Source organism: Corvus cornix, chromosome 21 (genome assembly GCF_000738735.6).
Source record: "Corvus cornix cornix isolate S_Up_H32 chromosome 21, ASM73873v5, whole genome shotgun sequence".
NCBI lineage: Eukaryota > Metazoa > Chordata > Aves > Passeriformes > Corvidae > Corvus > Corvus cornix.
Window position 1 is genome coordinate 5093251 of NC_046350.1, and position 24529 is coordinate 5117779.

The following is a 24529-nucleotide window of genomic DNA, read 5'->3' on the forward strand; positions in this document are numbered from 1 at the left end:
GCCTTTTCCCAATCCCTGGCTGGGGAGTGTGGAGCTGTCAGGCTGTTTAGCCGGGATCTGACGGATTATCCCATTAATGTGTCATCGGGAGCACTCGGACAAATTCAGGGCTTGTCTACAACCAACCTGGAAAAAACCCAGCCTGGAGTATGGGAAGGCGCCAAAGAAAGTTAAATATTATTAACAAATCAAGGCTGCCACGTACTTTTCATGGAATGTGAGCTGCTCGGGGGAGGGGTGAGGTGCTCTTAACTCTTGGGCTGCTGGGGAGCTTCCCTTTGGGATTTGTTCCTGTTCCCAAATCCCAATTTTCCCCAGAGATGCTGTAAAAATTTATTTTAAATTTCATTTTTTTTTTCACTCTACGTCTCGATTTTGTGCTCGGATTGTTTCGCGTTTCCCCGAGTTACAGATCCAGAGTTTTGCTCCTGATCCACAAAGTTTTCCTGCTGATCCACAGATCCAGAGCTTTGCTCCCAATCCACCCTGCAAAATCCAAGGAAAACCACGCTGACCATTATCCCTCGGATTACACAATTTATGGTAAAGGAATTGCCAAAATAAAGCAAAGTTTTTTGCTTGCTGGCCACAGAAAGGGCTTCAAATTCTGGGATTTTCCACCTTTTAGCATTCCTGGATTTCTCCAGGTGTGATCCCAGGGAAATCTTTGCATCAGGGTCTGGATTTTTGGGAAGGATGGGAATATTTGTTCCAGGTGGTGAGGGATTTGCAGTGTCCCAGCACATCCAGAGCTCCCTTGGGAAATGCTGGTGGAGGAAAGCCTTTGGAATTCTGTTATTTGTAAAGAATATTCCTGACTCTTCAGCCCCTGCTACTGAGGGCAGGGGGGGAAACAGGGAAAATTGCACATGGAATACCCCAAACTGGGAAATAAAGCAGGAATTCTCCTGTATCCAAACTGGGAAAATTTGGCATGGGACACCCCAAACTGGGAAATAAAGCAGGAATTCTGCCATATCCAAACTGGGAAAATTGCACATGGGACACCCCAAACTGGGAAATAAAGCAGGAATTCTGCTGTATCCAAACAGGGAAAATTGGGCATGGGACACCCCAAACTGGGAAATAAAGCAGGAATTCTGCCTTATCCATACTGGGAAAATTGGGCATTGGACACTGGGAAATGAAGCAGGAATTCTGCTGTATCCAAACTGGGAAAATTGGGCATTGGACACTGGGAAATAAAGCAGGAATTCTGCTGTATCCAAACTGGGAAAATTGGGCATGGGACACCCCAAACTGGGAAATAAAGCAGGAATTCTGCTGTATCCAAACTGGGAAAATTGGGCATTGGACACTGGGAAATAAAGCAGGAATTCTGCCATATCCAAACTGGGAAAATTGGGCATGGGACACTGGGAAATAAAGCAGGAATTCTGCTGTATCCAAACGGGGAAAATTGGGCATTGGACACTGGGAAATAAAGCAGGAATTCTGCCATATCCATGCCTGGCGTGACGCTGGGGGCTTACCCCAATCCACGGATTTTCAGCCCTGCCACACACGCTCCCGCCGAGCGTTAGAAATTCCCAGAAAAAGGGTGATTTCCCTGGGATAACGAAGGGGAGGGGCGGAGGGGAGGGAGCAGGGCATGGGCACTGATTTAAATCTGCCTGGCACACGCGGCCGGCTCCATTATCAGGGAATTTAATGGGAATGTGAGGAGAGGAGGCTTGACAGCTCATTAGAATGTGAGCCCTCCTCCTTTTTTTTTTTTTTTTCCTTCTTTCCCTTTTTTTTTTTTCCTCCTTTTCTTGAAGTTGATGGAAACTCACTCGGGAAAGGAGCCCTTGAAGCAGAAGCCGGGGAGGGTTTTGCCAGTGTGGAAAGGAGCAGCCAGAGGAGTCAGAGCCTCGGAGGGACTTGGAATTCTGCCTGGAGCCAGGGGAGAGGAGGATCGGGATGCAAAATCCACGAGGTTCTGCACCCTGACAGCCGCAGCTTCGGGATTTGCTGCTCATCCTTAGGGAAAAGCGAGGACAAAGCTGAAGAGGAAGGAAAAAACTTGGGAAAACTTCACCTGCTCCTCATGCACTTTGGGCCACCCTCAGAGGTTTTGCTTCCCCCTGCCTGAACTTTTGGGATGTGAGGGATTTGTTTTCTCCTTACAAGGCTGAGCTGGGATGCTCCCAATTCCTTGGATTACAATTCCCCAGCATCCCGAAAGGGAAGGATGAGGACTTGTCCCTGAAGCAGCATCATTCCAGAGGGAATGGATGGGATGAATTCCAGCCTGCTCTGAGGGGGAAATCTCCCGGTGAAGAGGGAGCAGCAGAGCCCGCGATGAGCTGGGGCTGGCAGCCCTGCCCTGAGCACTTCTCCAGCTTTTAGGGCTGAGTGCCTTTAAAACCGGGTTTGAACCCGATTTGGGGGGGGCACAGGGGGCAGAGTAAAACCAGTTTCAAGCTCGATTTAGGGGGGCAGAGTAAAACCCGTCTCCAGCCCGATTTGGGGGGCAGAGGGGGCAGTGTAAAACCAGTTTTAAGCCCGATTTAGGGGGGCAGAGCAGCCCTTCAAGGTGGGTGGCAGGACTTTGCAGGGCCTCTCGTATTTATGTAAAGCTTCCAGAGGCTGCATGGACTTACCTCCTTCTCCGAGGGGATCCAGGATTCCAAACAACTTCATCTCCACCTTTTCCATGGCTCCTGCTTGAGCAGAGCCCCCTGAGCCACCAGCACATCCCAGAGGAGCTGCTCGGATCCTGACCTAGTTAATTTTGATTTTTTTTTTTGGAGACAAATCTGGGTTTTTTTCTTGGTGCTGGAGGATTTTTGTGCCTGGCTGCTTGGATCCTTCTGAGCTGGTTAATTTTGATTTTTTTTTTTTTTGGAGACCAATCTGATTTTCTTCTTGGTGCTGGAGGATTTTTGTGGCTGGCCCCTCCCTTCCCAAAATGAAGGGGTGCACCTGGCTGCTGGTGGCCACCCTGCTCTGTCAGCAGCTCTGTCCCTGCAGGGTCACAGCGGCCAGGAGGGACAGGAAGGGCAGGAAAGAGCCCAAGCAGCACCCAGAGCCCTTCAACGCCACCCTGTCCAACAGCGAGGAGCTGCACGGGCATCCCAAGGTGGGTTTTGGAATTCTCAGTGCTTATTCCTGCCAGGAAAGGGATGCTGGGGCCTTTTCCCAACTGATTCCAGGCTAACTTGTTGGATTTTTTGTATTTAACTTTAATTTCATTCTTGATTTTTGCCCTTTTTTGCTCAATTTTTTTTCATACTTGCTGAAGCAAAGCCTTTAATATCCCAATTTGTGATTATTTTGGACTGAAGTTCCAGCTTCTCAGTAGCAGGGAATGATATTTTAGAGTTCTGGTTCTACCAGTGACAACTAATTAAAAAAAAAAAATTAATTGCTCCCAAATTTTGCAGTTTCTCCTTGGAATTGATTGGAATTGAAGTCCAGGCTGGTTCTAAATGTCCTGGGAGAGAGTATTTTTATATTCATATTTATATAAATAGACTCAAGCTATGGGGAGTATTTTTATATTATTATTATTAATATTATTAATACAGTGCTTAAGAATTGCCACGTATTTAATTTTTTAAAAAGACAGGAATCACAATAGTGATGCTATTAACTATTAATAGGAATTATTAGGAATATTAATGTGCCTCTGGCAGACAAATTCTTCGGTTGAAATTGTTATTCCAGACCTTTTCACCAGCAAATCCAGGTCTAAAACCAAGCGTGGCAGAGCTTTCTCTGAAAATCAGGGATGGGAAGGTTTGGGAGCAGCCAGGGGATGTCTCCAAGGGGATTTTGTGGCTCCAGGAAAGGATCCAGGATGGGTTTGGTTGTGGATAAATGGGAAGTGGAGCTGCAGTGGAGACTTGGGAGGGAATTCTGTAGGGTGAGGGCACTTTTGGGAGGATTCCCCAAGCTGGGAACAGCAGCAAACTTCCAGGGAGTTGCTCACAATCCTTTAGGATGAATCTTTGCATGGAATTTTTGGGACTAGCAGAGAGGTTTAGGGATTTCACAGCAGCTTTTAGGATTTGGGAGCGAGAAGGGCAGCGAGGAGCGAGGCAATCTGGAAACAGCAGCAAACTTCCAGGGAGTTGCTCACAATCCTTTGGGATGAATCTTTGCACGGGATTTTTGGGAAGAGCAGAGAAGTTTGGGGAATTCAGAGCAGCTTTTAGGATTTGGGAGCGAGAAGGGCAGCGAGGAGCGAGGCAATCTGGAAACAGCAGCAAACTTCCAGGGAGTTGCTCACAATCCTTTGGGATGAATATTTGCACGGGGTTTTTGGGAAGAGCAGAGAGGTTTAGGGATTTCACAGCAGCTTTTAGGATTTGGGAGCGGGAAGGGCAGCGAGGAGCGAGGCAATCTGGAAACAGCAGCAAACTTCCAGGGAGTTACTCGCAATCCTTTGGGATGAATCTTTGCACAGGATTTTTGGGAATAGCAGAGAAGTTTGGGGAATTCAGAGCAGCTTTTAGGACTGTGAGGAGCGAGGCAATCTGGAAACAGCAGCAAACTTCCAGCGAGTTGCTCGCAATCCTTTGGGATGAATCTTTGCACGGGATTTTTGGGAATAGCAGAGAAGTTTGGGGAATTCAGAGCAGCTTTGAGGATTTGGGAGCGGGAAGGGCAGCGAGGAGGGAGGGAATCCCTGTCAGCCTCAGCCCGTCCCTCTGTGCCCACCCTGGTGACACAGAATGTCCCCTGTCCCCATGGGGTGACCTCCAGGCCCGCTTTGATCAGCGCCATTAGGGCTGGCAGTTGCCATGGCAACCAGGGGACAACCCGGGAATTGGGGCATGGCCGCCAACAATCGGCCACAAATTTGGGAACAATTGGGCTGCCACCGGGAATATCCCGCTCCGGGAGAGTAATTGGTTCAGGCTGGGCAGGTTTGAGGGCTCTAAAACCCTTCTGCTCCGCTAAAATTCCCATTAAAAAAAAAAAATAATTCCCATCAAATTCCCACGGAAAAAGCCATTTTTTCCTGCTGATTTTTTGGGGTGTGGCGCAGGGTTCTGTGGCCACGCTGAATTGTTGAGGTTGTCCCCCGCTAAAACCCCTCCACCCTGCCCTTGCAGAGAGGCCAGGCAGGAATTTAATCCCAGTTTATCCTGGAATTAATTTTCCTGGATTGAGAAATGCGCTGGACCACGAGCAGGGTGGATTCTGGTTGCAAAAACAAAAAGCAGGAATTGTTTAATTCTGATGGAGTCTCCCATATATCAGGGCTGGAAAAAAACCCCACAGGGCATCCATTAATCCAGAATTTGTTTGGATGCTGCAAGTTTTGGATGGAAATACTGGAAAATATCCCTGGCAAATGTTTGGCTGCAGCTCAGGCAGCACAACCCAAATCTCTGAGGGAAAATTGCTCCCAAATTTTGCAGTTTCTCCTTGGAATTGATTGGAATTGAAGTTCAGGCTGGTTCTAAATGTCCAGGGTGAGAGTATTTCGGATATTTTATATTTATTTAGCGCCTGCCCAAGCTGTGGGGAGTATTTTATTATTATTAATAATATTATTAATACAGTGCTTAAGAATTCCCACAATATCTGAGGTAAAAGTTGCAGTTTACAGTGAAACCATCACAATTTACATCATTACACTTAATAATTAACCCATCCTTAGCTAACAAAAGCCAGGTTTTTTGTGGAAAAAGTGATATTTTAGGCCCTTGAAGGGAATTCTGTGGGCATGAAAGGATGCCCTGAGCAGGGAAATGAAGCAGCAGAATCCTCATCCCAATTAATTCCCCACAGCTGGAATTTTTGTGGCCTCGTGCAGGGAAAAACTCAGGATGTGTTTACCTTGGAATCCTCTGGGCCCAGCTGGAGCAGAAGGAGCAGGGAATGAGTTATGAGCTGAGGGATTTTTTTATTTTCCCTGCTGAAAAGGTGGATGCGTTTTCCTTCTCATTAAGCTAAATTTATTTGGGATGAAATTCCCTCGGGAATTCTGTTCAAGCAGCATCGGAGAAAGCTCCTCTTTGACATTCCCAGGGCCTGAGTCATGTGGGGAAAACTCCACTAAAATTGGGAAGGCTCAAATCTCCTGAGAAACCTGGGATTGCCAAGGGGACAGGGAACCTGTTGGGTTTTTTTTTTAAAGGAAAAATGTGGGGTTTTTTAAGGAAAAATGGGATTTCTTTAATGAAAAATGGGGTTTTTAAGGAAAAAAAATTTTTTAAGGAAAAATGTGGGGTTTTTTAAGGAAGAAGGGTTTCCTCCAGTGTCATCTTTCAGTTGATGGCAGTGTTTTTGCCAAGCCCACCAGAGTTTTCTCCTCTGGATTGAGAGAAATCAGGACATGAGTGGTGGATACTGGATTTTTATGGATACAGAGGTTTTGATGCACTGGATTTTTATGGGAAGCAGCTGTGGATCCCTTCCATCCTGAATCCCTCTGTCAGATTCCAAGGGCTGCATCCACCTGCTTTATTCTTAAATCTCCCCGAATTATTTCCCTTTGTTTTTTTCTTTTTTTTTGCTTCCAACTGGAAGCAGCAGCTGGGTCAGTGACTCTGCAGAAGTTTTACTCCTCCTCTATCAAATATTTCAGCCAGGGGCATTTGGGGAAAGGATTTTTGGGCCTGAAAAGTGGTAAAACCATGGGAGGAACTTGGCTGTGACCAGTAAATGTTGTTTTTCCTGGTTTATGTCTGACACCCATCTCATTTTTCTGGAAGATTATGAAGAAGAGCTACAAAAAATAACAGAATTACAGTGATTCCGTGTGGCCCGTGTGGAATAATGTTAAAAATATTTCAATATGAGGTGAGAAACATCATTTTTCATTCCCAAAACAGAGCGGGAATTTAGGGAGGAATTCCCTCTTGGATTTGGCTGAGAGGCCAAACCTCACACTTGTGCTGCAAGGAAAACCACAAGTGCTCAGGACATGATTTTCCATCTCATTAATAACCAGAGGATTATTAAGTGTGAATTATTAGCAGCTGGCACGGGGATTTTAAAGGATTATCAGAGGACTGGGAGTCCCAGAAGTTGGAGAGAGGTCTCTGAGGGACTCTCAGAGCTCTTGGCTCTTCCTGATTCCCCAAGGACACCCTCAGTGTCCTCCAAAAGCAGCAGAAACAGCCTGGGCTGGATTTTTTTGCATCCTCTGAGCCCCTGCTGTGGCCAAGCAGTGACATCAGCCTTTGTCCTTGTGTCTCCTCAGCTCCTGGAGTCTCCAGACCCCCGGATCACAGACCCCAGGAGGACCTGGATCTCCTTCGTGCACCGCCCGGACGATGGAAACACCTCCAAGAGGAGATGCAAAGGGAAAGACAAGAAATTGGTAGGATGTGCACTCCATGTATCCCATGGCTTCCCTTCCTGCTGCTCATCCTCAGGGCTCCAGCTTTTCCCAGCCCAGAAAGTGCTGAGTTTCCTTTTTTTTTTTTTTGTGATTAATTTCTCAATTTTTGGAGAAGTTTGAGCCTTTGTGCTTTGGGAGAGAAGATATGGGAATTTTGACCCAGCTGCTCTTGGATTGGGCCTTTTGTGGGTTGTTTTTCTGCTCAGTAGAAATAAAATCCACTCTTTTTTTCCCCCTTCCACGAGATAAAGTCCAAGTATCCCAAAGGATAAATGAATCAAGGTGTGGACAGGTAGTTTATTTCAAATTAATGAGCTGCGTGACACTTGATCATGTGGCACTTTTCATCTGCTGCTTGGACAATCTTGGATGCTTTTAAGGATTTCCTTCCATGCAGTTTATTTGAGGAAACAGGAATTCTCTGGGAACAAAACACCTCACATTGCTGATGTCCCTGTAGGATTTTTGCTCTGTCACTGCAATTCCCTGCTCCTCATCCCTAATTTTCCTTTGTTTGCTCCCTCAGCGAGGCCTGGTTGGGCCCCCAGGACCTCCTGGGCCTCAGGGACCTCCAGGAGCCCCTGGGGCTGAAGTCACCAGGGAAGTCCTTCTGCAGGAGTTCAAAGAGATTTTAAAAGGTAAGAGATTTTAAAAGGTAAGAGATTTTAAAAGGTAAAAGACTTTAAAAGGTAAAAGATTTTAAAAGGATATTCAAGGTAAAAGACATTAAAGGCTGTAAGAGCTTTGTGCTTTGTTTTGCTGAAGCACCACGACAAACCAAGCACCGGCTTCACCTTAAAGCATTCCCCTGGCAACCAAAAATGTTTTCCCAGTGCTGCCTGGCTTAAATGAAAGAGTAAAACACAAAATCCAATCACACAATTAATGATTTCATGGGCCAGGCCCTTACAGTTTATTTCCTTTTATTTCCCTTTTCCCCTCAGAAGCCATCGAGCGCCGAGCGTCCCTGGCCATTTCGGCCCATCCCAGCCAGCTGCCCCCGCTGCTGCTGTCCCTGGAGGAACTTCCATCCCACAGGCGTGTGGAGGAGGCTTTCCACTGCAAGCTCAAAGGCCAGGTCGTGGTGGACAAGAAGACCTTGGTGGAACTCCAGAACTTCCAGTCGGTGAGAAGGAATTCCAGAGTCAACCTGGCTGTTCCCTACTTGGCTCTGTGGGGCTTCCTGAAAGGCCAGGCTCATCCCAGAAACTCCTCCCAGGCTGAAAGAAAGATAGAAATCCATGAGGAAGTTTCCAAAGGAGGGACAGGGAGATGGGGAAGGGTCTGGAGGGGCTGAGGGCACTTGGAGGAGGCTGAGGGGGGACTCTTTGGGCTCTGCAGCTCTTCCTGAGGGGCAGCTCCAATCTCTCTGTGACAGGGACAGCACCAAGGGAACGGCTGGAGCTGCTCCAGGCCAAGTCTAGGTTGGATTTTAGGAAAAGGTTCTTCCCCCAGAGGGTGCTGGGACACTGACCAGGCTCCCCAGGGAATGGGTACGGCCCCAAGAGCTCCCAGGGATGCACAGGGTGGGATTTTGGGGTGTCTGGGCAGGATCCATGATCCTGTGGGTCCTTCCAGCTCAGGATATTCTGTGATTTTATGGCTGAAGTGGGCACTGAGCTTTGAGTCCTCTGTTCCTGACAAACCCAAGACAGAATTTCTCCTTCTTCTGCAGCCCTGCAGGATCTCCCACAGTTCTTCCCGTGCTCCCAGTTCCAACAAGAGCCAGGTTTTTATTTTGTTAATGATGGAGGGAGACTTGTCCAGGTTTGGAATGAGCAGGATCTTTAGGCTCTGCTGTTTTTTCAGTGCACACCCAAAGTAAAATTCAGATGTAGAACGTCAGAGGCAGGCAGAAACCATTGATCATAGATTTGGGAGCCCAAATAAAGGCTGAATTTTGTTAGGTGAGCCAGTTCTGATGCTTAAATTCTTTACATAATAGACTAATAAACATTACCTATATAACTGAATTATAATCAGGTTATAATTTCAATCAGGGGTCATTATAATCATTGTTACAAGCAAGCTGCTGAATATTAAATCTGAGATTAAATACTAAATTTTTGATATTAAAACTTGTAATAAACCATTCCAGTGGCAAACAGGCTCTGGATTTGCAGTATAAATTTTAGGAAAAGTAAGAATTAAACCCAAATAGTTATTTGATAATTGATTGATGCTGGATTTTGGGGTCACAAAGGCTGTGGAAGAGCACAAGGCCCTCAGAGATGTTTTTTGAGGTGACAGGAAGGGTTTGAAAAGGGAATGTGACAGGGAGAATCCTGTCCCTTGGGGTGGTTTCCTGCTGGGATTCCTCGCAGCTGCAGCACTGCAGGCAGTGCTTACATCCTAAATAAGGTGCTTTCCTGGATTTTCCCCAAATTTCTGGCAGCTTGGCTTGGCAGCGAGGCAGGATCTGCCCTGAGGGGTGGGCAGGGCTGGAAGGAGAGCTGCTGCCTCATTAATTAGCATGGAAAATGGGAATAATCAAGACATCCCAGCAGTGGGAGCGTGGGCTGCTGCTTCCCATGCCTCAGGGATGGGGTGCCCAGCTCCTTCCTAATTTTTCCTGGCTTGGAGCTGCTGTGGGAGGGTCTGGATGCCAACCTGGCACTGCAGCCCGGGACAAGAAGTGTCTGGTTTTGGCTTGTGCTCTCTGGAAAAGGGGAATTCAGAGGGAGGGAGCCACAGGCTGCTCCTGCAAAGGTGAAAATGTTGTCTTTAGGGAGAGTTCCTCTCCCACCATTCCGTCAGTTTAGAGGGAAGAAGCCAACAGCTGGATAATTCCCAGTGGGATAACAGGGATTGACCCTGATTCCTGGATTTGGAGCTGATCCAAAGCATTTTGAGATAGAGGAGAGAACCTGAGAGGGGCCCATCCCTCTGCTCCCTCATTTGTGGTGTCCAAGTCACTCTGACCTTGAGCACCGAGGTTTTCCTACCAGTTTTCCCACCCTTCCATGCTAAATTCCCTCCCTCCTGGCCTCATGATGTCCTTGGAATGTGGGATGAAACATGGGATGCTCCTTTCCCACACCTCTCCCTCCTGCACCTCACACTGGAGGTTTTTGAGGATTTCCTCTTAAAAAAAGCTTTTCCCAGCAAGAATTGAAGGAACTGCAGCCTCTGGCAGGGCATGGAAGTGGGATTTAGCTGGGAATCTTCCTGGAATCAGATCATTTAACGTGGCCCACCTGCTTTTCATGGCTTGTGCGGCCTTGAACTCAAGTGAAATGTCTCTGCCTTTGGAATTTTAGTGCTGGATCAGGAGATTGTGGATATCCCTGTGCCTGGATTATCCTTTTCTTTACTAAGATAAATCCAGGCATTGCTTTTGGGGGGATCCCTGGGATGTGAAACTGGGAGTTCCCATCCCAGTTCTCCAGGAATGGCTCCTGTTTTTCCTCCTGGCAGAAAACCAAGGATTGGCTGAGGGAGGTGTGGGATGAACTGAGGGGGAGAAGCTGATTTGGTTTTTCCAGAGTGGCTGCTCTGAAATACTGGAATATTTGGGGCTGCTTTCTGGGCTAATTGAGTGATTTCCTCAGGAATAAATCCCTGTGGAGTTTGGAGCAGCTGGGTGAGGGCCCTGGGAGGCAGCAGCAGCTCTGGCATGGGATTTAATGGAATATTTTGCCCAGGGAACCTCACCCTGCATTGTGAGCAGAAGAATAACAAGGCAGGGAGGGCATGAAGGAACAGGAATTTTATCAGTTGGAATTTACTGGGGCCTGGAATTGCTTTCCAAGCTCAGCCAGTGGGGTTGGAATTCTGGTGCTGCTTCTGCTCACGGCTGCAACAAGAAAGGGATGAATGAACCGGGCAGGGCTTGGAGCTGAGGGAAATACAAACTGGAATTACCAAAAATCGTGCTGGAGTGGTGGGATAAGGACAGAATCCAGCTCCTTCCATGATTTTTGGTGGGTTTGCTGTTATATTGGCTGTGGCTGTGCATGAGAAAATAGGAATTATCCTCAAATTCGAAATTCTAAGGAAGTTTCATCATGAGAAAATCTGTTGTTCCACATGGACTTAGAATCCTGGAATCACAGACTTATTTTGGCTGGAAAAGTTATGGATTTGGGCCTGGTTTTGGGATCCAGCAGGGTGTGTTTTTGGGACACAGCAGTCTGTGCCTGTTTTTTGGGATACAGCAGTGAGTAGTTTTTGGGATCCAGCAGTCTGTGCCTGTTTTTTGGGATACAGCAGTGAGTAGTTTTTGGGATACATCACTGGGTATTTTTGGCATCCAGCCCTGTGTATGTGCCCTCAGAGAGTCAGATCTGAACAGCTCCTGTGATCCCTAATCCCAGTTTGGGATAAACCTCCTGGACCAGTGTTCAGGGGCCACATTCCCAGTGCCCAGAGCGTCCTTGTGGTGGGAGCAGAGTCTGACTAATGGGATTTCTTGGCCCTCTGGAGCCTCTCCCCAGCTCCAGCCAAATCCCTGCGGGGCCAAACCAAACACTAAACATTTCTCACCGAGTTTATCAGAGTCTGACTCGGAGAATCTGCTCCCAGTGTGACTCCAGAGCACTTCCCTGCCACCAGGAGCAGCTCCCTGCTGGATTTACCAGGGTTTGGTTATCCCAGACAATCCAAGGTTGGGACAAACCAAAACTGAAATGGAATCCCCCAGAATCCAACCAGTTCTTCGTCAAACCCCTCTGATTTCCACCTAAAGTAGGTAGGAAACTTCTGGAGACTCCTGTGGGTGTTAGGGCTCCACAAAAAGCAATGGAGAAGGTTCCAGGATAAGCCTGGGAATGTGGCTTGGCCCCATCTGGGATGTTTTTGGGAGTAGCAGGGAGCTCTTGGCTCAAATAATGGGAACAGAGCATCAGGACGTCAGTGGAGGCCACTGGGATCAGCACAGGGATTTGGGATTAGCCCCGAGATGGAGCCAGGAGCAGCACAGGGATGGAGCCAGGATCAGCACAGGGATTTAGGGCCAGTCCAGGGATGCTGTAAGCTCAGTCTGGGTCCAGATGAGTCAGAAGAGCCAGCTCTGTGTGTCCCACTGATCATTTTCCCTTTTGTGCACATCAAATTCTGGGAGAGAGCCCCTCTGGAATCTCCTGGCGGGATCGGGCCATTTTCAGCAGCTCTGTTCCCCTGCAGCTGGGCTGGTTCTGTGTCCTGGGCAGGGAGGAATGTTGGCAGTGCTGGGATGTGCTCAGGCTCTCTTTTCCCTCTCCAGCCCCTGGCCAAGGGCGCGTTCCTGCGGGGCACAGGACTGAACCTGGCCACCGGCCGCTTCACCGCCCCCGTGGGCGGCATCTACCAGTTCTCAGCCAACGTCCACATCGGTGAGTGCTGCCCACAGGGACCCCTGATCCTCCTGGAGAACCCCCTGCATCCAGGGAAAAGCCTGGATATGGCCCTTTGGAACCATGGCTGGCTCCTTCCACAGCCTGCGACCCCAGTGGCTGCTCCATGGGCACCAAAAATCCGCATTCCCTATGGAGCAAGAGCTTAGGGAGCAAATTTATTTGGTGCAGAAGCTCTGCCTTGCACAAAACACTGCAGAAAAAATGTAAATGTCGATGTAGAACTGCATCCAGGCAGGTTTTCAGTGGTTTTCCCTGCTGGAGCATCTCTTCCCCCATATATTCCCACTCCTCTCTTCACAGTTGCACTATTTTTTTTGCCCCTTTTAAAATCCATTATCCCAGAGTTCTGCCACTGATGGGCAGAGGTGGATCTGCCACTGATGGGCAGAGGTGGATCCCCTTTTTAATCCATTATCCCAGAGTTCTGCCACTGATGGGCAGAGGTGGATCCCCTTTTTAATCCATTATCCCAGAGTTCTGCCACTGATGGGCAGAGGTGGATCCCCTTTTTAATCCATTATCCCAGAGTTCTGCCACTGATGGGCAGTGATGGATCCCCTTTTTAATCCATTATCCCAGAGTTCTGCCACTGATGGGCAGTGATGGATCCCCTTTTTAATCCATTATCCCAGAGTTCTGCCACTGATGGGCAGAGGTGGATCCCCTTTTTAATCTGATATTCCAGAGGTTCTGCCACTGATGGGCAGAGGTGGATCCCCTTTTTAATCTGATATTCCAGAGGTTCTGCCACTGATGGGCAGAGGTGGTTCCCCTTTTTAATCTGATATTCCAGAGGTTCTGCCACTGATGGGCAGAGGTGGATCCACCTTGGAGCTGTTGGCTTTGGCTCCACTGGATATGGGGGAACCTTCTGGCACCTTCTGTAGCCCCAAACCCAGAAGTCCCAAGGCTGCTGGTGTCCCTCTGAAGCCCAAATCCCAGAATTTGTGGAAATGCTGATATTTTCCCCACTGCTTTTCCCAGACCACAGTGAGCTGAAGAGCAAAGTCCAGCTGCGAGCCAGGGACAACGTCCGAGTGTTGATCTGCATCGAGTCCCTGTGTCACAGATACACGTGAGTCACTCCAGGGGGGACTTTGGGCAATTATTTTCCTCAAATTTTCAGTATTTCCTGCTATTTCAACCAACTCTGGAAGATCAAGTTCACCAAAAGTGGATTTTATATCATAAATTCGTGTAGAGTTGTTCTGCAGAGAAGCCCTCAGGCTCTCTGTGTTATTTGAATTCTGAGTTTTAACCCCTCAGTGCTATAAATATTAGTGATAAATAATTATTACATAATTGTGAATGAAGTATTATTTATAATAATACTTATATCACCTAAATATAGAATAATACACCCAAATATTGAGGGAATTGTGGCTGCAGCTCCAGGTGCTGAGTGCTCAGCTGTCACCATTAACACACAGAATTCAACACTTTATTTGTGCCAGAGCTCCGTTTTTATCATTTCCTCATCCTGAGTGGATCCCAGCCTCTCCCTGGTGTTGCCATGGAAGTGTTGGAGTGATGAGGGGAAGGAATGGGTGGGAAATCGAGGGGAATGAGGCAGGAAGTGCAGGTTTGTGGTACCTCCTCAGCTTGCTGAGAAAATGGTGCTGAATTTCCCTTTTCTGAGGGCAAAACTGCTTAAAACCCCACATTTTTTAAGTCAGGAAGACTTCCTCGGCTGCTTTTTTCCTGTGCTTCCATTTTTTCCAGCTGCAGCCCAGAGGTGCCGTGTCCCACGGGAGGCTCAGGAGGATTTTGGGAACTTTTCCAGGGAGGAAGAGGATGGGAGGCTCCCAGCAGAGGGCAATGCTGCTGTGGCTCTGTCCTTGGCCCCAGACCTCAAATCCCTGCCCAGGTTTATTTTAGTGCCCTGCCCAGGGATAAATTTGGGACAGATCCCAGAGCAATGGGATCAGGATGAATCTGGGACACATCCCAGTGCCACGAGAGGGTGGCTGGGGTGGAAGGAGCTGGGAGGAGGGATGGGAGCCTGCCTGGACACACTCCCTGCTGCCACCCCGTGCCTCTGGAATTTCCTGGGGATGTCAGCACCGACTCATCCATCCATCCATCCATCCATGGAGCTGGAGGAGCCCCCAGGGCTTTGGGATGAGCGATGGAAACTCAGGTGGAAGGAGACAGTCGCGGTGGAAGAGATTAATTGTGGGAAGTCCCCACCCCAGCCGGGATTTGGGATTTGGGCAGGATGTGACACAGCTTGAACCGAGGTGGTGCCAAGTGGCTCCTGCTCTCGGGGCCAATTTGCCCCCACTTTTCATTTATTCCCTCGCACAGGGCTGGGAAAAGCACGTTGGAACTCGCAGGGTTTCATCACCGAGGAAAAGAAAAGGGACAAAAGGGGTTGGTTCAGTTGGGAAAACACGGGAAAACAACCCCCACTGGGCAGGGAGGGAGGAACCAGCCAGGCAGGGAGCTTAGGACTGAGCTTAACTGGGTTGTGCTGGGTTTTGGTGTCCCAAGAACCTGAATCCTGCACAAAAGGAGCTGATTTTGTCCTGTGAACCGGGAATTCCACAGGGAACAGCTCTCCCTGATGGCTCTCAGAACAAAAGAGCAATGCTGGAGGGGTGATGTGAAGCTTTCCCTGGATTTTGAGCTGGAGCACAATTATTTAAGGATTTCTGGGGGCTTGTGTGTGATCCCTGATCTAAAAATCCTCCCAAGAAGCTGCAGAATTTGTCCTTTCTCACACAGAAATTTGTGGTTCAGGTGAAATAAACCTTTCATCCCCGGAAAATAAATGAAGTTTTACTGGCAGGGTGCCTGCAGCTCTTTGCAGAACAGGTACAAACCATTGTACTGCTCACCAAACTGGGCAAACTGGGGTGGAGATCGATCCAAAGGGGTTTTCAGCACATGCTCAAGGGTGGGAATAGAGAGGACAGGACCCTGGAAAGGCCTCTGGGGAAAGGTGGCTCCCAGCTGAGTTTTTTTATCCAAAATCCTGGGTTCTTTGTGGATTTTCCATCTGCAGTGAGGAAAAGCTTCTCCTATTTTATATTTAATGCAGCTGGAATCATGGAATTGTGGAATGGACCTTAAAGATCACCTCATTCCACCATCCCAGCTTGCTCCAAGCCCCATCCAGCCTGGCTTTAAACACTTCCAAACATCAAAAATCCAGTCAAAATTCACCTTTTTGGCGAATTTTATCACCTTGGTCTTATTGCCAAGGAAATTGAGGGACAATTGTCCTTCCACACACAACTGCTGCAGTTGCCTGAGGGGTTTAATCTGTTCATTTCTCTCTTTAGGTCCTTGGAAGTCATTGCTGGGCTGGAAAGCAACAGCAAGATCTTCACTATTTACGTCCATGGTTTGCTGCAGCTGCAGGTGAGGCCCTGAAAAGTGGGAATTTCTGCCCCAAATCCCTTGGCAGGACATGGAGTTATTTCCTGGCCAGGCTGGACTCTCCCCTGGAGGTGGGGAAGGATTTAGGAACCTCCTTTCTGAGGTTAAGGGAGGGAAATTCCTCACCTGGGGCAGGATTGGGATGAAAAACCAGACTTGGGTTTCACATTCTGAATTTAAGGCACAGGAAGAACCTTTCCTTTGAGGAAAAATTAAATATTTCTATTAATATTACATTTTAAATAGAAATATTTTCCTTTCCCAACTCTCCCCTGGCATTGCCAAGATGCCAATTGAATTTCCCACCTGAAGCACAGGTGGCCACTTCACCCAAAAAGGTGCCAGTTCAGGAAGGATTTGGTTGATAATAATAAATATATTAAATAGATAATAAATATATCTTAAATAATATCGATTTAATTTTATTTTTATATAAGATATAAATATAGGAATACAATTATATTAAATGAAATATATTAAATGAAATATATTAAATGAAATATATTATATTAAATTAATATATTCTATTAAATATATGATGTATAAACATATCTCTAAATATATAAGTTTAATATATAATGTTTAATATATAATGTTTAATATATAATGTTTAATATATAATGTTTAATATATAATGTTTAATATATAATTTTTTCATGCATATAATTTTTAATAGATACTTTTAATTTATCTATATATTTTATAGAATATATATTATTGTATATAAATATATAATATAGAAATATAAAAATAATCAACCACAAAACTGCACCAAATTTCTTCCACTTCATCAGATCAGATCCCAGGAGCCACAGAACAGCTGCTGTGCTGAGTTCCTGCTGGAGCCATGGGATTTTTCCCTCTTTTTCCTCTGGAATGTGTCACCTTTCCCTCTCCTTCTCCCTGCAGGCTGGGCAATACACCTCCATCTTCGTGGACAACAGTGCTGGGGCTCCCATCACCATCCAGAACGGATCTGATTTCATGGGAATGCTGATGGGAGCGTAGCAGGAAGCCTGGGAATGCCAGCCCTGCTTTTGGGACTGAAGCAAACCCCACTCTGACCTTGAAACTGCTCCCTGTACCTGCAGCAATTTGAAACCAGCCAAAATCCTTTCACAGCTCCTCCAGCTTTGCTTCCAGAGGCTGCTGCTGCTTCTTGAGGTCCTCACCAGCTCAATTCCTCATCAGAATTATTCTTTTTATCCTCCTGAAAGAAACTGTTCCTATTTAATTTGTGCTTCACCAGATGCTCACGGAGCAGCACACTGAGATTTGGGGTTTGTTACGTTGTAATTTTATTATTTCACCGTAGCACTTGTAACCAGCACGGGTTTTTTGGGGATTGGTTGGGGGGTGCTTGGGTTTGGAAATGAAGGATTGAGATGGGAAAGAACAGAAATAACGCAGTGACTCTGTTCTGTGTGGTGGGGAGGAAGGGGACAGGGATTTTCCAGCAGAACTGCTTTTTCCATCGAATTATAAATGGTTTAGATCTTCTCCCAGGGTCAGAATTGGATACATTTGACCAGGAATATGTTGAATTCTCACACAATCCAAGGAATCCACGGTCTGAACTCTTTAATTGTGGTTCTTTACATCAAAATATTTCCTTGAAGATCCAAATCCTTCCCTGCCAGTGCTTTGGGATGGGGAAAAGGGAAAGCCAAGGGGAGCACAAACCCCTCACTGCGTTCTTACGATTTAATAAGATAAAACCACGGATTTGGGCACAAAATCTGCATCTTCAGAGTCCCTGGTGAGTGTGTCAGGTGTAGCCCACCGATTGTCCAAATCCAGTGGGAATGGGAGCCTTGGATCAGGCTCAGACCTGTTTGGTCACTGCAGGGAATTAAGGAAAGAAAGCACAGGGCAGGGGTCACTCCCAGCAGCTTTTCCAGGTCTGCCTGCAAAAAACCTGGAGCCTCAAAGTGCTCCCAAAAAAATCCAGGGAATCTTTTCTGGATTTCTGAGTGCAAAAGTAAAGGTGTGAGACTGAGCTTGGCCCACAGCTCCAGGCCATCACCTCATTTTAAGTAGAAACAGGATGACATTTCATGGGATTTGTTATCCAAGACCTGGAAAAATCCTTGGGATTAAACCCCCTCCTCATTTAATGCCCCTCTGCAGCTTTTCCCTCCCCTCAGACTCCTGGGCTCTGAGGATTCACCTGAGCTGAGGGAATTCTTATGGAAAAGCCTCATAAATAGAGGGGGATGAGGCCCAAAATGGAGTCCAGCTCTGCCTGGAGCCTCAAAGTGCTGCCAAAAAAATCCAGGGAATTTCTTCTGGACTTTTGGGTGCAAATAAGGCTGTGAGACCAAGCTTGGCCCACAGCTCCAGGCCATCCTCTTGTTTTAAGTAAAAGGGGGATGACATTCCATGGTGGAAAAATCCTTGGGATTAAACCTCCCTCATTTAACGCCCCTCTGCAGCTTTTCCCTCCCCTCAGACTCCTGGGCTCTGAGGATTCACCTGAGCTGAGGAAATTCTTGTGGAAAAGCCTCATAAATAGAGGGGGATGAGGCCCAAAACAGAGCCCAGCTCCTTGTCCTTGGAAGTTATCCCTTAAAATGCTGCCATTTTTGATCAGCTGCAGCATCTTTGTGCAATGAAGGGTCAGAAGATGTCATTTATTGCTGGGTTTGTTGCAGAAGATCAATCTGTGAGGTTTTACAAGCTCCAGGTGATGCTGCAAAGAGATATTCCAGGAGCTGTGGAAGAACCTGCTGGAAACCAGATTTTAAACTGGTTTTAATCTCCATTATTAATACCTTGAGCCAGACCTTTGAGGGTATAAAAGGATATTTTTATTGTCTTTGTGAAGAATAAATTAAATTGGGACCTGCTGGAAGAAGAAAAGGGCACGGGGAGGGATCAATTTGTGCTGTTGCAGGTAAAAAGTGAATTTAAGGCCATGTTGGATGGAGCTTGGAGCAACCTGGGATAGGGAAGGTGTCCCTGCCCATGGATTTAGGGTCCCTTTGAACACAAACCATTCCCTGATTCCATGAATTCCACTTCCCAGCCAGTGGAATGTGCTTGTTCTGTCTAAAACACAGCATTTACCCATGTTTATAAATTCCTCCCTGCCCCACCATAATGCCAGAATTCCCTTTTTGCAGCACATTTTGGGGGAGAAATTCCTTTTAAGCACAAACTGGGATCGGGGGGAATGCACAGCTCTGGAAAAGCAGAGCAAGGAGCCACGATGGTCATTTTTGGAGCTTCAAAAAGCTGATAACACATGAAATATCACTAAATATCACCAAACATCACCAACCCCTGTCAATAAAATGAGATATAAATGAGATATTTTCCCTGGGTTTGATGGAGTGAGTGCAGGCAGGGCACGGGGCCCACATCCCACGTTGTCTCCCTGCCCTGTGCTCTGTTCTTTGGGAATATTTGGAATAAATTTGGCCTGTTCCAGCAGCAGAATCCCGGAGTTGTGACATCCAGCACGTGCTGTTCCACCCCAAGGCTTAACTCGGAGCTAAAATATTTATTTTGTATAGAACTAAAAAAACCTTTCTCAGACTTTGCTTTGGGAGTCGTGGCTTTTATTCCCCTCCTTTCCATGCTAAGTTTTAATCTCATTTTTCCTGTTTTATTAACAGGGATAATTATGAATAATTATCCTGCTTTTATACCTCTTATCCCTTATTTTAGGGGGGTCTTCCTGCTGTTTTCCCAGTGTTCTCCTGAGAACATCCAGCCCAAAAACTGGGAATAAAGCCTGAAATCTCCCTGGGCAGAAAAAAAAAAAAAAAAAAAAAAAAAGAGAATTAAAGCTCCATCCCTGGAATCTGTCTGGAAGCCACAGGGCCTGGAAGCTCCAGCCAGGAACAGGAATCTTGTGTCAGAATTGAGGGAAAAGGAGCCAAGTTGGCAGAGGGAAGGGACTTTGTGTCTCTTGGTTGATCCTGAGGTCGCTGTCACCCCCCTGGGGGGTTCCATCAGCTCCATTTACCCTCAGGAGGGAGGTCTGGCCCTCCAGGAGTTTTTCTCTGCATCACCAAAGTCTTTTAGCCAAAATTTAAAATGATTATTATTATTTTTAAAGGAGTTTTTTTAAAGCTGTGGATGCTCCCAGCGGTTTTCTTGGTCCCTGGGGCTCCAGCCAGCATTAAAATGGGGCAAAATGGGTTGAAACAGCAAAAAAAAAATGACCCAAAATTGAGTCTCTGCTGTGGAGGTGCAAGTGAATAAAACTCCTGAGGGATAATGGGGTGTGAAGCAAAGCAGGCAGAAAATTCCCAATCCAGGAAAAGTGAAGGATTCAGCAGTTCAGGATGAAGTTGTTTATAACGAAATAAACCCCCTGAGATTCTGGTTTGGTGGTTCAGGGTGTTCATCCCACCCCCAGGCAAGGGGAGAAACCTAAAAAAGACATAAATTAAATATTCTGGGGTTTTTCGTGTCGTTCAGACATTCCCTGAACAGCCAGGGCAGGGGGATGGGATCCAAACCCCTCATTTTTGGGGTCCTGGCAGAATAAAGAACACCGAGAGCTGCTGCAGCTTTTTTCCTTCAAATTCCTAAGAGATTTGGGGAAGCTGAAGGAAAATCTCATTTCTTCCTGGGACAAATCTCTTTTTTACCTCAATTTTTCAGTTCTTCACAGGAAGTTTTGCCACAGAAGCATCCCCAGAGAGATTCAAATATTAATAAAAGCTCCCAACTTTGCCCGGGAACACCCTCAGAGGGTTTATTGGGAGATAAATCAATTAATATCAGGAGACAAATCAATTAAATTCCCTCAAACTTTGCTGTTTTCACCCTGCCTTTGCTTTTCCAGCTTCATGTTAAGGTGAATTTTGAATATCATCCTCTGGGGCTTCTGGAAGGGTCACCAGGAAGTTTTTATGCTGGAATCCCTCCTAAAAAGAGCTGAAAATTGGGGTTTATTATCCACCAGAACTGCTGGAAAATCCACCCAAAAAGCTGCTGATTCATCCCAAAAATGCAGGGTTTTGGTGCAGGACAGAGCTGAAATTCATCCCTGAATTAATTTTCAGGATATCAGAGTGACCTTTCAGTGCTTTATGGCCGCTGTTAAATCCTGTCCTCTGTTATCCCCAAATCCCTGGGATCCCTGATCCTGTTATTCCCAACATTTTCTGGCTCTGGAGGGCCCAGCCCAGCCCTTCCCAGTTGGAATCTGCAGGGAATTCTTTATTTCCTTCCCACAGGAGAAGCTGCCCCCATATTCCAGGCCCATCCAGGGCCCTTCCCAAACAAATCCCAGGCCCTGAGCTCCCAATCCCAGGCATTCCCTGGATATTTTCCCTTGGAGCTGCCAGGTTTTGAGGTTTTTTGAGTTCTCTTCGAGTTTCATGTTCTGTAAACGCTTCCAATGCCACACTCCAGACTGACTCCAGGGGTATTTATGTTGGATTAGCAGAATATTCCCTGTTTTTCCTCACTCCAGAGGAAAGAGCCCGGCTCATGTCAACTCCCCTTGAGTGGCAGCCTGTTAAACCACCAAAAAATAGGATTATTTGTCATTTAAAACTCCTGTTATGAATAGGAACAGGTTACAAATCACTCCTCAAACAGAGGGAAAAACCTTTCCAAGCCTCTCCTCTGGGAGAAGGGAGCAGCAGAATTCCAGGGAAACACTCCAGCTCCAAGGAAACCTCGAGGGGAATTTCAAAACTCTCCAGAACTGGTGAAAAAAGCCAAATGAGCCCTTTAAGATAGTTGGATATTATGATAATGAGGATTTAATACATTCTTTGGGAAGGGCAGATTCCAAGAGGGAGATCCAGGCTCCAAGGAAAATCAGGGAGCTGCTGACCCTATGAAAACATGGAATTTTTATGGCGTTGTGACTCTTTTTGATGTAAATAAAGCATTACATTCCCATTTATTCCAGAGCTGATTCTCACTCAGGAATTCCATTGAATGCTCAGATGAAGCTGAGGGATCAATGAGGGAGAAATCCCATGGATTGGGGGTTCAGATGTCCCAAATTTCCTGCGGAAATTCGTGAATCCCCTAAAAAACACCCAGTGGTGAAGGGCTCAATAGGTATTGATATGAATAATATTGATTATTGGAGCTCTGTGGGGAGGAGGAGTTGTGTCTGCTGCTTTTTAAGGTAACTACACTGATTTTTTTTAACGTCTGGTGGGAAAAAAAGGGAATTTTGGCACCCTACAACCTCAATCCCAGGCTTGGAAGGGATTTAATAGTTTTATTTTCTTGTTTTACCAGCAATTCCCATCCATATTTGAGATAAAAACCAAGAGCATCATGTGCAGAACAACATCTTGTATTCCCCTAAAACGTTCCCGTGGATTTTGGGGCTTTTCAAGTGGGAATTTCAGACCTCGTTCGAGGCATTTGCTGCTTTGTTTTTAGAGCTGCTCTGTCCTTCAGGGCTTGGGGGGGTTTTTTTAGCAGTGAAAATTCGTGTTCACAGCTTGTTTGGAGTAAACATTTGTGAGTTTATTTATTCACTGCTTTCGCTGTTTATTTATTCACTCTTCTTTTTATTTATTCACTGTTTGCAGTGTTTATTTATTCAGTCTTTTCCCTGTTTATTTATTCCCTTTTCATTTTTTCACTTTTTAAACTGTTTATTTCTTCACTCTTCTTTTTATTCCTTCACTGTTTGCAGTGTTTATTTATTCAGTCTTTTCCCTGTTTATTTATTCCCTTTTCTTTTCATTTTTTCACTTTTTAAACTGTTTATTTCTTCACTCTTCTTTTTATTCCTTCACTGCTTTCCCTGTTTATTTCTTCACTGTTCTTTCACTATACTGAAAACAGTATTCACTGTTTTCCCAGGTTTTTTATTCACTCTTTTCCCTGTTTATTTATTCACTTTTCTTTTTATTCCTTCACTCTTTTCCCAGTTTTTTTTCTCCACTTCTCTCTTTATTATTTTCCCTCTACTTTCCCTCTTTATTTCTTTGCTGCTTTCCCTGGTTTTGGTCCTTTTCCTGTTGCTCTTTGCTCTCCCGGAGCTCTGGAGGTGCAGATTTTTCAGGATTCTCTGGAAAACAATGCTGGAAATGCTCTGGTGGATTTTTCAGAGCACTTGGAATTCCAACTGGATTGGAAATTCGTTCTCCTGCTCTCTTTTAGGATTTTCCTCCTCATGTTTCACTGCTTTTTAGGGTTGGTTTTAGGGTGAAGGGACGAGGAAGAGAAATGCTCAGAACCCAGAGTGGGAAAGGAGCTTTGGAGGTTCCTGTGGTCCCTCAGGCACTTGTGGCTTCATGGATAAATTCCCGACAGCTTTTCCTAGGCTTTTCCTTAGGAAAAGGTTGGGAATTTCTTAACTGAGAATCACTAAAGTTTGAAAAATCCTTTAAGATCATGAGTCCAACCCGTGGTCACCACTAAACCACATCCCCAAGGGCCACTTCCACAGGTTTTGGAACATTTCCAGGGCTGGGAATTCCACCAGTTCCCACAGCAAGTGGTTGGAACTGGGTGATCCTCCAGGTCCCTTCCCAAAGAAACCATTCCATGATTCTCCTGGCTGGAATTAACGGGAGGTTTGGGTGGACAGGAGACCGAGTGTGAGGAGAAGGGAGAACCCTCTGCAGGTGGCTCCAGGTGGAAGGGAAACTGGGAAAAGCTGGGAAAAAGTGGCTGAAAATGATCCCTAAAACCAGACAGGGAATGTCCCACTTGGAATGTGATGAACTTTTCCAGGATGGTGAAGTCTGGGCTGCTTTGCTTGGTTTGGTTTCAGGTGAAGTTCTCCAGGGCTGTTGGAATTACCAAATCCTGCTTTTTTTTTCCCAGAGAAAGGGTGCTGGGAGCTCAAAAAACCAGGAATGACAACCAGCAACGACCTCAAACAGGGCAAATGTCCCCAGCCAGGTTTGGGATTTGGGGTTTTATGGAGGGATGGAGATTCCCGGGGGTGTCTTTACAGGAGGCACAGGGAGCTGCCATTGCCTTCCCTGGATTCCTTTGGAGGTTTTTTTGGGATGGTTGTTGTATCCTGAGGGGGCACACACTGGAATGTGGGAGAATGGAAAAGCAGGAATGTTATTCCAGCCACCTGGGGCAGGATCCCTCATTCCTTCTGTGCCTCATCCACCAGGAGCTGGAATTCATGGTCCTTCCCAACTCGGAATATTCCATGATTCCATGACCTGGTGTCCCTGCAGGCAGAGCCTCCTGCACTCACCTTGGCCTCTCTCATTTGGGTTTTAAGGGATTTTTTTCCACCCCACGACTGGAAAAAAAATTTTCCTTCATAGGATAGAATTCCTGGAGCTGGAACTCTAAAATATTTGGGATAATTCCTCTGGAAGCTTTGCAGGTTCATTTGCTCCCTTTTCAGCCCTTGGCACTGATTCCCAAATAAATTCTGGGAACACTCATGCCTTAGCATGGAATGAGTTTGTTTTCCTCCAGTTTTAACCCTTGATTCCCACATCAAATTCTCCCTGGAAGGACCTTGGAAAGGTTCATTCCCACCCCTCTGGATCTCCGTGCCAGGCCAAACGTCCCCTTTTGGGATCAGCCGGGA

At 46.4% G+C, this 24529-nt stretch overlaps 1 protein-coding gene across 2 annotated transcripts; it reads left to right on the forward strand.

Annotated features, from left to right (window-relative positions):
- The first annotated feature begins 1732 nt into the window (after positions 1 to 1732).
- C1QTNF12 (C1q and TNF related 12) lies at positions 1733 to 21901 on the forward strand. Of its 2 annotated transcripts, none has more exons than XM_010405897.4 (8): positions 1733 to 3085; positions 7166 to 7285; positions 7833 to 7944; positions 8251 to 8432; positions 12510 to 12618; positions 13627 to 13717; positions 15930 to 16008; positions 16936 to 21901. In XM_010405897.4, exons 1-8 carry the CDS (start codon positions 2915 to 2917, stop codon positions 17032 to 17034), a joined length of 963 nt encoding a protein of 320 aa, XP_010404199.1. In that variant the 5' UTR covers positions 1733 to 2914; the 3' UTR covers positions 17035 to 21901. The 2 variants fall into 2 exon arrangements, with proteins under 2 accessions (XP_010404199.1, XP_019145374.1); XM_019289829.3 differs by lacking the exon at positions 1733 to 3085 and adding an exon at positions 6339 to 6762.
- Positions 21902 to 24529: the final 2628 nt, after the last annotated feature.